The 19473-nt window shown below is 52.7% G+C and overlaps 1 protein-coding gene across 4 annotated transcripts in view; it reads left to right on the top strand.

The window, feature by feature from the left end:
* The window catches only part of MYO18B (myosin XVIIIB), a 232041-nt gene that overhangs the window by 33960 nt on the left and 178608 nt on the right, over window positions 1–19473 (top strand). For all 4 annotated transcript variants that reach the window (XM_055405416.2, XM_055405418.2, XM_055405415.2 and 1 more), the window contains one exon: window positions 7600–7744. In XM_055405416.2, the coding sequence (XP_055261391.2) occupies window positions 7600–7744 (145 nt within the window). The remainder of the gene's footprint in view (window positions 1–7599; window positions 7745–19473) is intronic.

Below are 19473 nucleotides of genomic sequence, written 5' to 3' on the forward strand. Positions count from 1 at the left end.
TGACATTAAAAGTACAGCCCTCGAGAGAACAAGTTGATGAACTGCACTTCATTGAAATTACGAACTTTTGCTCTTTGAGTGTCACTGTTAATGTGAAAATACAAGCCACAGACTGGGAGGAAGTACTTGCAGATCACATATCTGATGAAGTCTCTGAGTGCAGAATATATAAATGACTCTCAGAACTCATAAATAAGACAGCCTGACAAAAATGATGTGGAAGCAACCTGATGTCCATCTGCAGACGAATGGATAAGAAAGCTTTGGTACATATACACAATGGAGTATTTTTCAGTCATCAGAAAGAATACATTTGAGTCAGTTCTAATGAGGTGGATGAAATTGGAGCCTATTATACAGAGTGAAGTCAGCCTGAAAGAAGAACATCAGTACAGTATAATAACGCATATATATGGAATTTAGAAAGATGGTAACCTTAGCCCTGTATACGAGACTGCAAAAGAGACATAGGTGTATAGAACAGTCTTTGGGACTCTGTGGGAGAGGGTGAAGGTGGGATGATTGGGGAGAACGGCATTGTAGCATGTATATTATCATATGTGAAATGAATCACCAGTCCAGGTTCAACGCATGATACAGAATGCTTGGGGCTGGTGCACGGGGATGACCTGGAGGGAGGATATGGGGAAGAGGGAGGTGGGAGGGGGGTTCAAGAAAGGGAACACATGTACACCCGGGGCGGATTTGTGTCAGTGTATGGCAAAACCAACCAATATATTAATGTAAGGTAATTTGCCTCCAATAAAAAAAAATAAAAATGATGGGCAGAAGAATTTCAACATAGTTTTCAAAGAAGATTACATAGATGGCAGATAAGCATGTACAATATGCATTAGTCATTAAAGGAATTTAAAACCATGATGAAATAACACTACATGATATATAAGAGTACCTCCACTCGACAAGATGGAGCATAACATGTGCTGGTGAGAATCTGGAGTAACTGGAGCTCGCAAAACCTTGCAGGTGGAAGTGGAAGATCGTCTCCTGCCGTCTTGGCAAACCATCTCTTACGAAGTTTCGCATGCACCTCCCACATGGTACGCCAGTCTGCTCCTAGGCGTTTGTGCAGGAGAGTGGACGTATAATCCACTTGTTACACGAGTTCATTAGCAGTTTTATTTGTGATAGCCAAAACCCATAAACTATCCAAAATGTCTATTAACAGGTGGATGGGTGAATTCACTGAGGAATATCCATAAAGATAGTATGCTCCTCAATAATGAAGTACTGATCAAAATAACTATGCTGAGTGAAAAATCTTGGATGAAAGAGTACAGCTGTGTGATCTCATTTATGTGAAACTCTGGACAAAGTGCAGATGAACCTGCCGTGACAGCAAGCAGGTCAATGGTTGCCTGGGGATTGGGTGAGGGCAGAAGGGGTAGAAAGAGTTATATGAGAGGGAACTTTTGGGGCGGAAGGACGTGTCCATTTTCTTTAGCCCTGATGCTTTTGTCTGTGTGTGTGTCAGAGCTTATCCCGTTGTACTTAAAGGTGAGTGGTTGGTTTTTGTCAGTGACACCTCAGTAAGGCGCACACTCTCTCTGTCCCTCTCTCTCTGCTGGGTACTGTCTGCAGAGTTATTGATTAAGTAGGCCTGGGCTGGGACCTAAGAGTCTGTGTTTCTTACAAATCCCCAGGTGATGCTGAAGCTGGGGGTCCAGGGACCCCACTTTGAGAACCACTGTCAGCAAGTCTGTTTTGACAGTGGGTGGAGTGAGATGGAGTGGGGCGATGCGACTCCCCCAGCCTCACCTTGCTGTCACCGCCCCTGCCTCGAGGGGACCTACAGTATGTTCTTCCTTCAGGCCCCTTCTCCCCCTGGTTGGGGGGCACGGGGAGCTCAGATCCTACCCTGGATGGCAGAGGATGCGTGGCTGCCCCAGTGCTGGGCTTCCTCTAATGAATTTGGGCCAATTGCATATGCATTTGAACCAGCAAGAGTGTGGTGGTTTGTTTTCTTGGTTTTGAGGATGAAAAGGGCTCAAGCCAGGCCCTGGTAATCTTCCCAGCCTGACCTGTTTGTTCACAGTCTGCACACAGGAATGGGTGCAGCGTGAACCCATATCAAGGATGCGTTTGAAGTGGTTTTCTTTTTTCTCTGTTTCTGGGGGTTGTTTTTTTAGACCAGTTGATCTGTGGGAACTTGTAGAGTAGTTCTTTGTTCTCGTCCTGCTACCTGGCAGGTATGGAGAGTGTTTTCTTTGCTCTTTAAGAGCAAAAATAGAATCTGGAAGCTCGTTGGTCTTTGATACAAGCCTGGGCTCATTTTCTGGGATCATCCTGTCCAAGTATTGTCTCAGTAAAGGAATTCGGTGCTCAGGAAATGTCCCCAGGAGTGAGAGCTGCTACGTCACCCTGAAGCCCCTAAAGTTTCCAGAGTTAGCAAATAGAAATGCAGGATGCCTGAACATATTCCTCTCGTAACTGATGCAGGACGGTGGTTATTGTACTCACTGTCCACTTGAAATGTCCTGGGAGGGTAGATCCTCCGTGATCTCCCCACACACCAAGAAATGGTAACCGTGAGGTGATGGAGGCTTGCATTAACTTCACTGTGGCAATTACTTCACAGCGTGCACATGTATCACATCCTCACATTGCACACCTAAAAGCAGACCCTGCTCATTTGTCAATTATGACTCAACAAATGCTGGGAACATTACAGGATGCCCAGTTAAATTAGAGTTTCAGGTAAACATCGAATAATTTTTTTTTTTCCAAAGTTAAAATATGTCCTAAATGTTGCACGGGCAGTCCTGGAGGGTTGAGGTCGTATCAGAGAAGGCTGCCTGGAGGAGGTGAGCATGAGCTGATCTTGTACTGAGAGAGAGAGATGTTAGTCAGGTGCAGGGAGGCCAGCCTTTATGAGCCCCTGATGCAGAGGTGATGGTGGGGGAGAGGCCGGCACGCAGTGGAGCACAGGGTGAGAGTGTGGGATGGGGGCTGTCGGCTGGAGCAGGCTGCCTCTGCTCACAGACTGCCAGCTTCCCCTCCCGGGCCCGTGCAGCGCCACCCACCCTACCCCGCCCCCACCACCGCCCGCCACATCTCAGCTTTGAAATGGAACTTGTTTGAGATCTGCTGGGGCACCAGGACACATTTGAAACCACAAAGCTTTCATATTATTTTCTTCTCTGTAATTTATTTTTCCACAACCTAGGCTGATTTTTTAAAAAATAAGCACTGGCAGCATTGGTCATCATCATCATAATAATAGTAATAATCCTTGCCTCCCAGCAGTTTGCTTCTGGCTGTCAGCAGCCAGGCTTCGGCCCGAGGCACATTTATTTTTTATGACCCAGGCACCAACTGTGGAGGGATGTGCTCCAGACAGAAGGTTGGGGACTGTGATGCTCCTGCCAGGGGCTTTGCCCGAGCTTTCTCTTACTTAATCCTCGTAAGGCCCCTTTGACACAAGGGATTATGATCACATCTGTTTTTCAGGAGGAGTAACCAGGCTCAGAGAGGTGAAGCTACTTGCCCAAGGGCATACAGCTTTTGAGTGGCAGAGGCAGGACCCGGAGTCCAGGTTGTCATTATTGTTGTTTAGTCACTGAGTCATGTCTGACTGTGCAACCCCATGGGCTGCAGTGTGCTAGGCTTCCCTGTCCTTCACTGTCTCCCGGAGTCTGCTCAAGTTCATGTCCATTGAATCCAGGTTGGCCTGACTCCAAACTGGCACTCATGTGTCCCATGACATTGCCTCAGACCTGTGCCCTAGCTGAAGGCTGTGTGTATTCTGGGATGGGACCTGCTGTGCACCCCTGGGTCACTTCTCCTCTGTCAGCTTCGATTTCTCCCCTGTGGAGTGGGTAGGGCAGCGCCCAGCTCCTGGGTCTGCTTCTACGATTGGGGCTCAGTAGAGAATCTAGGGTGTGGTGACTCTGCCCGTCCCCACCACGTGGCCTCGGGCACATGTCTCACCCTCTCTGAGCCTCAGTTTCCTTCTCCGACAGTTAAAAGAGACTGAGGCTGCCTGGGAGGTAAAAGCTCCTAGGGTGGCCCTTCTCTCCTCCCTCCTTAAATGCCCTTTTGGCGACCGGAGAGGATGCGGTGTTGAGATACCGGGAGCCCTGGCTCTGGACGGACCTGTCCTGCCCTCCCCGCGGTCTCCGTCAGGTTCACCCCTGTGCAGGCACTGATGTCTCTCTTGCAGATGAAGTGAGGCTGTGTTCAGTGTTTCCCTCGAGAGCCGCTCTGGGTCCAGGGGTTGAGGGGTGGGGACCCTCCTAGGTTGGTGGGCTGTGGAGACATGGGGGAGCCCACCCTGGCCCTGGAGGAGGGCATGCGGTGTACCCCCCCGTGAAGCTGAGTGGGACCCGGGCCCCACCTGGTGCTTGTCCCCAGGGGACCTAGTTGCAGGCCCCCAGGGCCACGCCTTACCCCAGAGAGCAGTACCCAGCTGCAGACCCCGGGTCCCCGCTGCCCCTGGCCCCGTGAGAGAGGCCTGCATGTCCGTCCTCAGGGTGCTTGGCGCCCTCCACCCTGCCCTTCCACTAGGACAGCCTGCCTCCCACCCAGCACCCACTTCTCCGAGCTGACTGTCTGCTCTGTTCACCACTTTTTCCTGATGTCGGCTCTGCGCCTCTCCCCAGGCCCAGCGCCCACCCTGTGCCGTCAGTGTCTGCACATCGTCTCCTTGCACCAGGAGCCCCCGAGAGGCCGTGGCGATCCGCTGGCCAGGGCTGCGGGACGGCAGTCGGGGGGGGGGCATCCCTGGAAGGCCGGACAGCCTGGGCCAAGGTGTCGGCTTGAGCCCAGAATTTACTGAGCGCTGCTGCGCCGGCACCATGCTGGTGCTGTGCACACGCGCTCAGTTAGTCCTCACAGTGACCGAGGCGCAGGGTTCGCAGTTTCTCCATCTACATGGTGGAGACCGGGCCTCCAATGCAAGGGCAAGAGATTGTGCTGTCACACTTCCGGGGGCACAGAGCTGGGGGCATGCGCAGTTCTTTCCGCTCCCAGGTCCGGATCTGGCCTCTGCCTGGTCAGAACCTCCCAGTGCTCTAAGCATAGCCTGGTTGAATGTGCAGAGAACATCTTGGATTTTATTCTTCTAAGTGACCCACCATCTTGGGTCAATCTTGAGTCTGATTGCATCAGACAAACCCTGGGCACCTTATGAGTTGGCTCTTAATTTTTTTTACTGATTTTTCTCTCTCAATTTGAGCCATACGGTCAAGTGTACAAAAGCACTAATTTTCAGTGTACCACTCCGCAATGGTTATATCCTTACAAAACACAGCTGCAACCCCACCCTGGACCACCATCTAGAACATTCCTCATTCCAGCAAAGGCTCCCTGGAGCCCCCACTGGATCAGAACCATCCATCCCACCCACGTCATCCTCCTGACTTCTCTTCCCAGAGGGCTGTGCTGCCCACATTTGGCTTTCACGTAAACAGAATCACATGTGGCGTGGTGTTTTGTATGTGTCTCCTCTGACTCATGTGGGGTTCACACACATGCTTGCATGATCGGTGATGCAACCTTTCTCATGGCTATGTGGTGCTCCACCATTCCACCCTGCCTGGACCACCCGCTCTTTATCCAGTCTCCTCTTGGTAGACATTCCAGCTGTGAGTTGATCTGTCCCACCGACCTGACTGATTTCCATTTTCTCAATTTTGAGGAAGGACTGGCTTTTTGTCAGGGCATTATGCAGAGATGTCTGGCTCCCTGGAAGTTGAGGGAGTAGTAAACATCCTCCTGATCCTGTTTTAGATCAGAGCACATACATTCATCCCTCTGTCACTGGGGAGGCGGGGAGCAGAGGAGAAGATGCATGCAAACTTCAATGGAAGTTTTCTAATTCTTCTGTTCGTGTGAGCTAAGTGGCAGATGATGGAGTCTGCCTCCAACTGAAAGTCAAATGCTCATGGCTGACAGTGGGAGCTGTAATAAATGTGTTGCCACTGTCCTTTTGGTGTCCTTTCTCTGCTACTTTGAAATCTCATAAATAACCAAGAGCATGTTGGTAAGATGCCTTCCCTTCCTCTGTTTGCTCCAGCGGAGCAGCTGTGGTTGCTAGGTTGAGTTCCTGGTTGCTAGGGATTTTGTGGTCCTGTGGTGGCCCAGAAATATGATGGATCAGTGGAACATGCTTTTGCTGTTAATTGAAACATTCCTACAGCACATCCCTCAGTGTCATTATGCGCTTTGACGTCGTCCCAATTGGTTGATGATCCTTGCAGGTTTCTTTCCCAGTTAGAAGAAGTGGCTTGAGTGGAGGGGACAAGTGGCCTGGGCGGGGAGTCAGCAAAACCCGATTCTTACCCTGAATCTGGTACTAATTTGCTTTGTGACCTGGGGCAAGCATTGTCCCCTCTCTGAATCCCTAAGATCCAAGGACTTGCCAGCTTTGACAGCTTACAGTTCATCACCCAAGCTCTGTGAGCAGGCCAGGTGCACTTCAGTTCCTTGTTATCTGCTGGAGGGTTATCGACAAAAGAATTCTCATCATCAGCTTACTTCCTCTCCACCCAGCAGGCTTCAGGGGTTGAGTCTCCTTGGCCAGATGCTGTGTGTGTGCAGGAGTTTCAGACTGATTTTAATATTCAGTCAGACATAATTGGGATTGTAAATCTGGGAAAGAAAAAGCAGTACTCTGCAACCCATAAACATCTGATCATACCATTTTCTCTCCCCTCCTGCTGAAAAATCTCTGGTGGTTGCCCGCCGCTTGCTCTGGGGATGGCAGACAGGATCTATCTCAGTTGCTGAGGCAGGTCAGTTAGTGGGGGCTGCAAGAGGGAGTGTCCTAAAGAGAGTCTGGACTCCCTGTGGGATCTTCATTGATTCGTGATGTCTGCTTCGGGTCCAGAAATGGAAACATGGGTGCGTTTTTGTCTATCGTGGCTGGAGTTTTAAGCCTGTGCCCTTTAACATGGGACTTGAGGCCTTCCCTGTCGACACCGGCCAGCTTCTCATGCATGTCTCCACCCCTGCTCTGTCTGCCCCACTCCAGAAATCCCTGCTTCCCTGGCCATGTTCAGGTGACTACCTGTTCTCTCCAGAGACCTCCTTTGTTCTCCTTGTCCCCCCGCCCACCAGGCCTCTGTTCTATCAAACTGGTCAGCTCTGCCTATTTGCCATTCAGATTTCATTCACAATTTTGTCTCATCTTCTGTGACAGTCTCTTTGACTCTCTTGGGCAGGATTAATCAGCCTGGCCCTCCTCTGAGATCCCATCGTCCCCCACTTAGCCTGTCTCACGCTTAGTTGTTTTTACATCTCTTTCTAATTCTACCTTGAAAGGTCCTCAGAGTCAAGTTGTGGATTTCACTCATCTCTGCCTCCCCAGAGTCCAGCACAGTGCAGAGCCTCAATAAATCTTACTGAATGAACACACGAATGAATAAAAATCACATGTGTCCTAAGTCAGACATGATTCTTATAACTTTCCCGGCAGTCTGAGTTCCGTGCGTCGATACTCCCCAGCTAATTGTGTGTCATTTACTGTGGTCATAAAATGTCCACACATCCCCCTGAGACCGAGCCCCGCGTCCCGCTGCGAGCTTGGGTTTCCTCCGCTGTGATGGTCTGTTTGTCTCTCTCTCCCCTTGTTCTCAGCCCGAAGACAAGCAGAGGGCAGCGGCCGCCTTCGCCCAGCTCCAGGGCGCCATGGAGATGCTGGGCATTTCAGACGGCGAGCAGAGGGCCATTTGGCGGGTGTTGGCAGCCATCTACCACCTGGGCGCGGCAGGGGCCTGCAAAGGTACGTGCTTCCCAGCCGAGCTCACCTGGACTGCCGGCTGTCTCCACTGACGGGTGCCTGACAATGCCCTTCTGTCTGTGAGGTGGGATGGTGTCAGTGTGTTGTCTTCTGTGTCTCTGGGGCTGCTCTCTGCTCGGCTACAGAAGCAGGCATTCTGGGAAGGAAGCAGAACTGATTTTCAAGCAAGCCGCATAGCCCAGCACTGTCCAGTGGGACTTCTGCGATGCTTGGGAGCTCCTCTGTCCAGTAGGATGGCCGCTCGCTGCTTGTGGCCATTGAGCATTTGACCTGTAGCTGGTGCAACTGAGGAATGTTTTCATTGTATTAAATTCTAATTAACATACATTTACATAGCCACATTTAGCTAGTAGCCACTGTGCTGCAAAGAGACGCCCTGGAACAGGTGAGAGAAGGCTGGGTCCATGCACTGAAGGTGATGTGTTTCTGTCTAGACATCTTGGAGAGGCTCCCGCTGTGTGTGCTGAGCCGAACCAGCTGTCCTTCTCCTCCCAGACTTGTCCTGAACTGTCTGTGTGCTGACTATCCTCCTTCACATTGGTCTCCCCAAGGGGTTCTGAGTGTCCCTGCTCCTCCAGTCGTTCCACTTTCCCTGTAGATGCTCCCGTGACAGCATTTCTGTCCTGACTTCTCTATTCTTACTATTATCACCTTAGACTAAGAGGTTGCTAGTCTTTTTTTTTTTTCCTGGGTTATTGCAGTAGTCTCATTGCCGATGCCTTTGCTCCTCCCTTGTTGTAACCACTGGGCTCCTTTCTAGAACACAGACCTGTGGTGCTGTTCCCTGCTTAGAATCCTCCCAAGGCTCTCCCTTGTCTGCTCCATCGAGTAAAATCCCTTGGCTTGGCATTCAAGGCTCCTTGCTTCCCTTGCCAGGCTCCTCTGCTACTTCCCTCGTCCCTATGAAAGGTCCCAAGGAGGTGGTCAGTATCCAGAGCGGTGCAGCTCCTGCCTTCATGGGCTTATGGTGCCCTGTGTTATGACTGTTTCCTTGTCTAGCTCTTTCCTCTGGAGAGTGGCTTCCTTTGGGCCGAGAACATGCAGTTAGGATTGACCTGCGGAGTGGACACAGCTGTGCATGGTGCCTGTCCTCTGGAGCTGTGTGCTGACGCTGGGGGTGTTCCGGGCCCTTCTTCTGGGAGGCAGCGGACTTCTTTGGAACATGGCGGCACATGGTTCCTCCACCGCCATCCCCCTGGGCCCTGTGGCCTATCCTTTTGATTATCATACTCTCGAACCTCATGTACTGGTGCACTGATTTGATTTTGGATATTTCTAGGGGTTATGCTCGGAGAAGGCAATGGCAAGCCACTCCAGTACTCTGCCTAGAAAATCCCATGGATGGAGGAGCCTGGTAGGCTGCAGTCCGTGGGGTCGCTAAGGGTCAGACACGACTGAGCGACTTCACTTTCACTTTTCACTTTCACACATTGGAGAAGGAAATGGCAACCCACTCCAGTGTTCTTGCCTGGAGAATCCCAGGGACGGGGGAGCCTGGTGGGCTTCCGTCTAAGGGGTCTCACAGCGTCGGTCACGACTGAAGTGACTTAGCAGCAGCAGCAGGGGTTATGCTGAGTCAGAAATAGGTAAGGTGGCAATTCCACGGTTGGTCCAGGCCAAGGGCAGACATGCCTGACTATACAAACATGGAAAAAACAAATGCCACTTGCCTTTTCCAAAAATCAGTCTTGGGGCATGCTCTACATCCTGATTGTTTGTAAATCAGACAGCTTTGTAAACAGACTGCGATTGGGGACGCCACTGCACAGCTAGACCAGAAGAGCTGTTGAAGATTTAGAGTTGGGGCACAGGCATCTATAGGTTGAAGGGGGTGTGTAAGGAAACAGACCTGTTTTACAGAATGGAAGACTGAGGCCCCGAAGGTCCAGGTGCGGTAAACCCCAGGGTATGGGCTCTTGAGTGAGGCAGATGTGAGTTTAAAAGCAAACTTCTTCAAGCTTCAGAGGCTTCTCTTTTCAATGGGCTAACACTGGGGTTGGTGTGAGGATTGAATGGAATAAGGAAGAGAAAGCTGCATTAAGCTGGTCTCCCCTGAGGCAGACCGACCCTGAGACGAAGATTTGGGTGCATGTAGCTTTTGGGGGAGGGGATATTAGGAAGAACCAAGAGGGGAGTGAGGGAAGGAAAGGTGGGTGATGCTGGGGCATTAAGGTGTGAATTAGGGACTTCCCTGGTGGTCCAGTGGCTAAGACTCCAAGCTCCTAAGGCAGGGTGTCTGGGTTCAGTCTCTGCTCAGGGAACTAAATCCTGCATGTCTCAACTAAAAGACTCATCACGCCTCTCTTAAAGACCCCAAATGCTGCAACTAAAGACCCTGCATGCTGCAATGAAGATCGAGGATCCTTTGTGCCATAACTAGGGGCCAGGGCAACCGAATAAACTTTTCAAACATGTTTATAAATAAATTAAAATAAAATTCCAAGTGGACTAGCTCTGGAAGTGAGGGACCAGTGTCTCTGGGAACCTCTGAAGAGCATGTCTCCTCATTGTGTATTACCGAGGGGCGAGGGAGCAAGGATGTTGATCCACCACCACCACCTGCTTCTGCCTGCCTGAGGGGTGCTCCCGGGGCGTGTTACCCCTGCCCCTCCAGCCTGCCCCATGCCTGAGCTGAGCATGTTCCTACAGCCAGGAAAGCAGAGTGCTGCAGACAGGTGCCCACAGTGACAGACCGGGGACGTGTATGGGGTGGTATATACAGAGTGAGGCGCCAGGGGTGGTGGACAGGTCGTCCATGACTCCGGCTCAGGGCAGTCCTTCAGCCAGTTGTGCTGCTGAGCCTGGGTTAGCTGTTTCTCCAGGGTGTCACAGCCATGGGCCTCTCGGCTGCACTCAGCTCAGACAGGCTGGTTCCCTCCCTCCCTGCACTCAGTAAAGCCTAGGGAGAGGGCAAGATGGGCCCTCTGTCACATCGGAGCCTGTTCTGCCTCTGATGCCACAGGACAGAGGCTGAGGGAGCCCCCGATCTATTAAGCTGCCACCAGAGAAGTCTGATGCCTGACTGTCTCTCCCTGGGGCTCATGGGGCACCCCCTCTGATGTGGGCTCGGGACTCATACCTGTAACAATAAAAGAGAAAGTCACTTATAAATATTTTATTAATACATGATTATGGCAATAACTCCTGCCAGCCTCCCCCACCCCACCTTATAAATTATTTTAAGAGGAGCTGCCGTCAGTCTGCCTGGGAGGCCTGCCTGGTGATTTACTTACAATATATTCTGCTTTGGAAGATTTCATAATAGGTTGTTCTGAAATCAGCTATTAAGAATTTCAAAGTCGTATATAAATGTCTTGACTTTGTGTCATAACAGATCATTTTGAAATATATTAAGAATCATTTCCATTAATCAGGTTTTTTTCTCCCCCCATTAAAACGATGCTCTCCTCCCAACATGCCTGACTTCCTTAACTTGTTTTGAAAGTCCTGATTCTGTTTTTAAAAACCATATCTGTCCCTGTGGGGAGATTTCAGGCCTTATAACTGGACTCGGGATTTTTGAACTGTGATGTCAGTAATGACAATTACCACTAATATTGGTTGAGCATTTGATGCTTTCAGAAGTGCTTGTACCTCTTGTGACTTTTGATATGATTTGATTCATTTAATAACCCAGTAAGGAAAAGTAGTGCAGTGGAAAAGAGTCAGCCTTCTGGCTTGGCTCCTCTGAACTTCAGTTTCCTCCCCAGTAAAATGGGGTAGTGATGGCAGCCACTTTGTAGGCTTGTTGTGAGGGTTAAATGAGTCGGTTCCAATGTTGAGAGCACAGAACTTGGCTCACAGTGAGGAGCTTTGGAAGAGGAGGAGTGTAGTTTACCTGGCATCTGACAGCTGGTATATTCCAGAATGAGGTCTCCCTGCCACAACCACTCCCCTGCCCTAGACTTTGCACAAGCTGGTTGGGTCATTCCTTGCTGAAGAACTGACCTGTTTCCCCAGGCCGCATGCTTACAGATGTGATGTCGCTGCACAACCTTGGAGCAGCCTGGGAGGAGCGAGAACTGTAAGATACCATCTTACAGATGAAGAGACCGAGGCCTTCCAGAGAGGTTCATCCTCATCCCCCGGGGCACACAACTAAAGTCAGAGCTGGGATTTGCACCCAGTCTGTCCAAGTGCTGAGCCCAGCCTCTGGGACAACATCCCCTGCCTCCCTGGCTGCATGTGCCATGACCTCTGTCCTCTCAGGCTCCCAGGTCTTCTCTGGGGCACCTGAGCTGTTTTTACTCACGATAATTCTGACACCAAAGGTGTGGGCTTTTAGTCACACCAGGCAGTCCTCTGATTCTCTGGACACCAGCTGGGTGTCCTACAACTTAATCCACTCCTGACACTACCTGGAGTTCGTGTAGGTCAAGGGCTCAGTCCCACAAGACCGTACCACTTCAGACACGGGTCACAGACCCCTCCTCGGGTTGATAACTTGCTGGAACGGCTCACAGAGGTTAAGAGGGTGCTTTACTTACCAGCATCTGCTATAAAGCACACAGCTCAGGAACACCCATGTGAAAGAGACGCATGGGGCAGGTGGCAGAAGAAGGGGCTTCCGTCCTCACTGGTGTGCGGGCCTCCCAGCACCCTGGAAGCTCTCTGAGCCCCCTTGTCAGGGGTTTTCTGGAGGTTTCATTACATGGGTGTGATTGATTAAATCATTGGCCCTTGGCGATTCACTCCATCTCCAGCCTTTTCTCTCTCCTTCCTGGAGGGAATGGAACTGAAAGTTCCCAGTTTCTGATCATGCCTGGGTCTTTGGGTGATCAGCCCCTGTCCTCACACCATCTAGGGTCCCCCAGCCACTGGTCGTCTCCTTAGCAGACAAAAGACACCATCACCATTTCAGAGATTCCAGGAGTTTTAGGAGCGGTGTGCCTGGAACCGCAAAGACCAAAGGCACACTCATGACAGGTGCCAGCCACAAGCCCTGTGCAGCAGCTGCCAGGCCCAGTGGTCCCATAAGAGGCCACTGAGCACGTGCTGGTGGGTTGGTCTCCTCCATGGGGGCCCAGGCCCTCAGCCACGTGGTTCTTGCATACTCATGGTTCCTGCCCAGTTTGGCTTTTCCCCAGGGGGCCAGTCCCAGCACACTCCTGGGGGTTCCCCTGACCCTCCTCGTTTGGAGGAGTCCCTTTAAACCTCCCCTGATCCCTGAGTGCCTGCAGGGTGCTGCCACCATGGCCCTCCCCTACTGCCTTCTCAGTCCCTTCAGCCCCTATGACGTGGTATTCTTGACCTCAGGAGGCTGGCTGCTGTAGGGCTCTGGGTCACCGTGTCACCAGCAGTGCCCTGGGCAGTGTCAGAGAGAATGTCTCTCCCCAGAATGTGGTGGCGCAGGGACCCGGGTGGCTTGAAGTCAGCTGGTCCTGGGCTCAGATCTCAGCTCAGCCTCTATTTAGCTGTGTGTGACCTTGGCCAAGTTCCAGGGCTCACCTGTACATCCTCCTTAAGAGGGAGAGAGAGTGGCGGAGAGCTGTCTAGGGTCTCACCCACAGCTGAGGTGCTAGAAATGCTGGGGCTCTGGGCCTCCTCCCACGGAAAGGCCAGCTGGCTCCCAGCTTAGCCAGTCAGTTGTCATGAGGCCGCATCCCTCCATCTTTCTGCACTGCCTCCTCCTCCTCTCCGTCTCCCCGGCTCACGGTCCCTGATGGAGCCCTTGGGAAGGCAGCAGGAGGGGCCCTGGGGGCCGCCTCGGTGTGGCAGGCGGAAAGCCCTGGGTGATTTGACACAGGGACGGTTTGCTGTTAACCAAGACTCATGGCCCGGGCCATCCCTCAGGAGCCACCAGGGAACCATTTATCCAACCTTGAGTTTCTTTCCTTTGGCAAAATGTGGCCCATGGAACAATCAGCCAGCCCCCGTGTGTGTTGAATGGCAGCAAATGGATGTTCTCTGGAGCCCACTTGGCAAGGAGGCGGGTGGGAAGGAGGGACACGCTGGGCCCTGCAGGGGGTGGAACTGGCCTGTGTGATTTAACCTGTGCCTGTAAAATGGTAAAACCCCACCCACCTTCTGCTTCACTGGTCACAAGGCTGCATCCCACCTGGCACGTGGGATGCGCCTCAAGCCCCAGCACTTCTCTTTGCAGAGCGCTTTGCTATCAGTGGTTTCCATTGCGGCAGTGCCTGCCTGCCCCTGCGGCGGGCCGGAGTGGGGTGGGGGCGATCCCGAGGCCCGTTTACTGGGTGGAGAACTCAGGCCTCCAGGGGGTGCAGCTCTTTGCTTTAGGGCACATGGCGACCCCTCAGTGCTAGCGAACAGCAGCTTCAGAGTTGGAGTCCAGTTCCGGATTCTCAGTCCAGTGCTCTTTCCACAGCTCTGATGAAGGTTCTGGGGGCCAAGGACGGTGTGGGGGTAGTGGTCAGAGTGGTCAGGAGTGACGCAGACTTGGGGCTCGGGGACGTGAGCCTTTTAGCACGTGCCAGTTCTGTGACTGGGCCAGTGACTCTGCTGCAGAAAAAATCAGCCACAAGCCCCATGGCTTCAAGTCTCATCTTACTGTCGCCCCAAGCTCTTAGGGGTCTGCAGTGTAGAAGGGCTTGGCTGGGCTGCGGTCAGAGGTGGTGACGCAGAAACAGTGGGGGCGGAGTGGCCAGGAGGCCAGGTGCCTCTCTCTCTCTGCTTCTCAGAACTCAGGGCTCTCCCGGGGGCCTCTTTGAGCCTCCCTGTGGCCTGGCGGTTCCACGGAACCTTCCAGAGAGCAGCATGAAAGCTACTTCCCCTCTTCTAGTCGGTCACATAGGGTCACTACCGCCACGCTCTGTGTCACAGCTTCAGAGGCCAGCAAGCCTGGCAGGTAGGGAGGCAATTCCCACTTGACAGTGCAGGCTGTTGAGGCTCAGAGAGGTTATGTGAGACCGCCAAGGTCAAACGGCATTACCTGGTGCAGTCACAGTTAGAATCAGCACCTGTCTTCCTCTGCAGCCAGCGTCCCTCTCCTCTGTAAGGCCGCCCACCTGGCCCAGTCCTCGGGTGCCTTATTGGTGCCCGGACACCGCTCAGAGCAGCTTCTCGGGTCCGTCCCCAGCCTGCAGTCTCCCTTCGTCTGCAAGGTCACCCACGAAGGGAAACCGAGACAGAGGAGCTAGGAATCGAGGCTCCCGGCATGGGCTCAGGGCAGGTGGACCCGCGTGTGTCTTACTTCGCCATCTGTGACCCTCTTGACCTCTGAGGCTTAGTGTCCTCATCTGAAGATTGGGGATAACCATTGTGTCACCTCCCTGTGTCCTTGGGAGGACTACAGTACTCATTTTGAATATGTACAGCTCAGTGACCCTTGTTATTATTGCTGTTATTATTAATGGAAAATCTTTCCCCTGTTGTGGTATCTCCCCTCAAAGCCTGAGTCCACCACGCTGGCTTGGGCTGATCTTCAATCCTCTCCAATCCCTGTGGCCCCATAGCTGTAAGATGACACACACCCGCCCTGGAAAGTCTAAGACTCTGTCACTCTGCCCGCTGTCCCTTGTGACTCCGTAAAATGACAGTAATGTTCAGAATCTAGACTATAATAACCAGGACGGGTGGTGTCTGCCCTGATGGCTGCGTTGCCTGCTTTCCTTCGGCTCTGATGGCTGATGGGAGGTTTAACTTATCTGTCACACACTGAATTTACCAGTCTCCTTGTCACTGGTCCGACTGCCTGACATACGACACACTCGGGCCCGTGTATAACCCAAGGACGGGACCTGTAACGTGATGATGGAGGGAGGCCGCTGATCGGCCACCACTCCTGCCTGCCCCGATAAGGGTGTCAGACCCTGAAGAGATGGGGCTGTAACTTGGGGAGCCCCGAGGGGCCTGCAGGAAGGAGAGACGATGGCAGCAATGACAAGGGCCCAGCCCCCTGCCTTCTACCAGGACCCCTGACATCAGGTAGCCAGGGCAGTCTGTCCACGGATAGGAGGAGGTGGCCCGATGCTTCTCAAGCCCACGCAGGACCCCAGAAGGCCAAGGGGAGTAGTAACAGCAGTGCTGTCAGCTTGAAGCACTCAGTGTGTATTCAAGCACTTGGTGCAGACTTTTAACACTTTTTTTCTATTGTTTTTAAACAACTACACAAGCAACACCGTAAAGTTGTCTTCCTGTGAAAAATGGAAGCAGTACAAATATAGGCTGTCGGAAGCAGGTCGCTCCCCATTCCCTTGATCCTCCTGCCCTTGGAGGCAAGCACTCTTAAAGCGTAACGGTGATGTGTAGTGCAGCTGACAAGCCAGGATTGACACACAGTTATTGACTGAAGCTCCTGGTGTGCCCTGAGGTTCAGCTCGGTGTTGCACACTCTCTGGGATTGTGTCATGTGTCCACCATGACCGTGTGCTCCAGGCTGGTTCTGCTGCCCCAACAGGCTGGCTTTTCTCCTTAAAATTCTGATTCGAAGTCGTCATAGACTCAGCAGTAGTTGGAACAGTAACAGGTTGAGTCCCCTGACTCCTCACCGTGGCCGTGGCCCTGGCCAGGGCTGCAGTCCCTCTGAAAACCAGCGCGTGGCCCTGCCCATGTTGCTGTTGCCCCAGCCGCAGGCCACCTCCTCAGGCCCTTGAGACGGAGCATGAGCTGTGCCTGTGACAGTCACCCAGGTGGGTGGGTGGGGCGCCGTTACTGGTTCAGAAACAGGTTCACAGTGGCTCCGTTTCACACGCTCTGCTTCTCCCTGTCTGGTGCAGGGTGGACCATGCTGCTCGTGGGATGCCGCGGTGCCCATCTTCTCTCTGCTGACTGCGGGGCTTGCCCGGGGAGGGGTCTCTGTCTCCGTTGCTCTTCTCCAGCTGATGAGCCTTCGGGCAGTTTCCTGCTTTAGGGGATTGTAAATAGCACCATGTGGGCTTCCTCGTCTATAGAGGTGGTGCGGGGGTGAGCGTTCTGCGGGCGTGATTTCCTGGGGCTTCAGGACCAGAGGGGTGTGTCTGAGGTTGGATGTTTGCATGAACACAGTGCGATTCCCCACCCTGGGTGTTTGTTCACGCAGGTCAGCTCACTGTACCCTCACATGCCTGTGGGGGACGTCGGGTAAGAGGTCATAAAGAGGGGCCCCTGGACGCCTGGGCCGTTGCTGAGTTCATGCTGCTCCCCCTCCCCCATGCCTCCCCTCCCCCCTCCACTTCTCCCCTTCTCTCTCCACTGCTCCCTCCTCCCCTCCTCTCCTGTCTTCTCTGTGCCAAGGACGGCAAACCCTCGGCACCACCACCCTCACTTTCCAGGACACAATTCCCCTCTGAGCCAAGGAGGGAGACCCAGACAGGTACATTGGAGATGCCAGGAGAAAGTTCTAGACAGGAGACATCCAAAGTTCATCAGGGTCCTCCCCCCGAAGGGGTCCTAGGACCTGGGACCCTGAACTGAATCTCCCAAACTGAGAGGGAGTCAGGGAGGGTGCATCAGACAGAAGAGCCCTTGTGAGCAGAGGTGTGGTGGCCCCTTGAGCAAGGCCTGGGGCTTCGGTGTTCCCATCAGCCAGGTGCCAGCCTCAGACCCTGGCAGTGGTGCCCTGGGATCAAGAGATGTTTCTCACACATTCCTAGCACAGCCCTGCACCCCCGAGGCCAGTACCCCTTGGGCCCTGTCCTGCCCCCACCCTTCCTCTGCCACAGGCCCCAGCTGGTGGCTTGGCTCCCTGCCCGACAGCTGCCGCAGCCCGGCCTATTCTGGGCCACAGGCAAGGATTTATTCTGCGTTTTCTGAGCATATTGAATTCATTCATTAAGCTGGAATGGCTGCTGTGGGATGTAAACAATTATATTTTAAAAAGCCACAAGCCCCTGAAGTGGCTGATGTGAGAAGGCATTCCTGTCACCAGCCCCAGGCTTCAGGAGGGAGGTGCGAGGCAGCTGGAGCCCCCAAGGGACCAGCTTCAGGTTGGCCCTGCAAAAGCCCCTCCTCTCTTTATGACTCTGTTTCCCGTAAGTAATAACAGCAGCTGACGTTTATCCCATGCTTACAAGGGGCAGGGCCTATGCCGAGAGCTTTGTTCATCTCAGTGAGTCCATGGAGTAGGCACCGTTACCCCATTTTACAGATGAGGAAACTGAGGCTCCGAGAGGGGAAAGGACTTGCCTAATGAGGGTGTATAGAGACTCTCTGGGATCTCTTTTAGCCTTGCTCATCAGATACTCCAGTGAACTATGGCTCAGTGAGGACTCCCATCATAAAAGCACGTCTCACCCTTCAGAGTCAGAATATACCAATACTGATGACAGCAATGATGACGATGATGATGGAATTATTACCTGTCACTATTTGCTGAGTCCGCTCTCTGCCAGGCATGACTTAAGTGCTTTGCATGGTTATTCCATTTAATCCTTGTAACCAGATATAGTTACAAGTTGAAGCTCCAATACTTTGGCCACCTGATGCAAAGAACTGCTGCTGGGAGAGATTGAAGGCAGGAGGAGAAGGGGATGACAGAGGATAAGATGGTTGGATGGCATCACCAACGCAATGGACATGAGTTTGAGCAAGCTCTGGGAGCTGGTGATGGACAGGGAAACCTGGTGTGCTGCAGTCCATGGGGTTGCAAAGAGTCAGACAGGACTCAGTGACTGAACTGAACCCGATATGGAGAATTACACCCTTTTCATGGGTGAGTCAGTGGAGGCTCAGAAAGGCAAAGGAAGTTATCAAAGGTCCTAACTTGGAAAGGGGAGGAACCCAATTTGGGACCAAGGAGTTCTGTCTTTGAAGATTCCCCGCTATTCATGCCATGTTTTGCTGCGTGGTCCATGGTGTCATGAACACACGGGGGATTAGTAATCACACTTTTTCATGTGGTTCTTGCCCTGATGAGATCAAGCACTTAGCACAGCACCAGGCATGTGGTGAGTACTCTGAAAACACCTGCTGTTTTTCTGGGCTTCCCTTGGGCCCCAGCTTCAAAGGAGACAGTGTGGTAAGTTGAGGGACCCCTGCTCAGCCTACCTTGCTGAGGGACCCCAGAATGTAGAAGGAGCATCGGACTGAGGGCTAGCCAGGGCCAGGTTTAATCCTGGCTTAACCTGTGTGGCCTCAGGCTACTGGTCAGTCACTCCCACCCCTCAAGCCATTGCTCCTGCACTTCCCCCAGGTGACTAGTTATGCCTTCCACCAAAGTCTTCCTGGTGACCCTGCTTCTCAGCTCGGATCAGCTGCCCTGGGGACACTCCAGGCAGCGTCACATCTAGTGTCTTGTTTCATCCTTATAGTGACCCACTGGGAGAGGAGCTACCCCTCTGTACGGATGTGGAAACTGAGGCTCAGATGTCCTGCTCGAGATCTCGCAGCCTGGTCTAAAACTGCCATGTCTGGTTCTTCCCATGACTGCCCACCACCCCAAAGATGTCACGCCAGCCTTTCCCCACCAGCTACTTGATCAGTTAGTCCAGGAGACCCCTCCCCTTGCTCCCTTTCTTCTGTCAACTCCTGATGCACAGCAGCGTACTCATGGTACTGAGCAGTCTTGCAGAAGAGTGGCCCATTTTGCTTGGTTTAAGGAGATGCTGCTGCTGCTGACTTGTCCAGCAAGCCATTTTTGCCCCGAACGCCAGAGTATCCAGAGAGGTCCACTCATTGTCTTTCCAGTTGATGGTGGATTCTGAATAACTCAGCAGCGATTTATTGTTGTCTTGTTGACCAGGCCTTACGGGGCTCACTCACTGTGCAGAGGGACAGATGACTTTCTCTAAGATCTGTCCAGGTTTCTGGGGCTGTGTGGCACCCAGGGA

This window comes from Moschus berezovskii, chromosome 19 (genome assembly GCF_049115385.1).
Source record: "Moschus berezovskii isolate FMDL1 chromosome 19, NW_MosBer_1.0, whole genome shotgun sequence".
Taxonomy (NCBI): Eukaryota; Metazoa; Chordata; class Mammalia; order Artiodactyla; family Moschidae; genus Moschus; species Moschus berezovskii.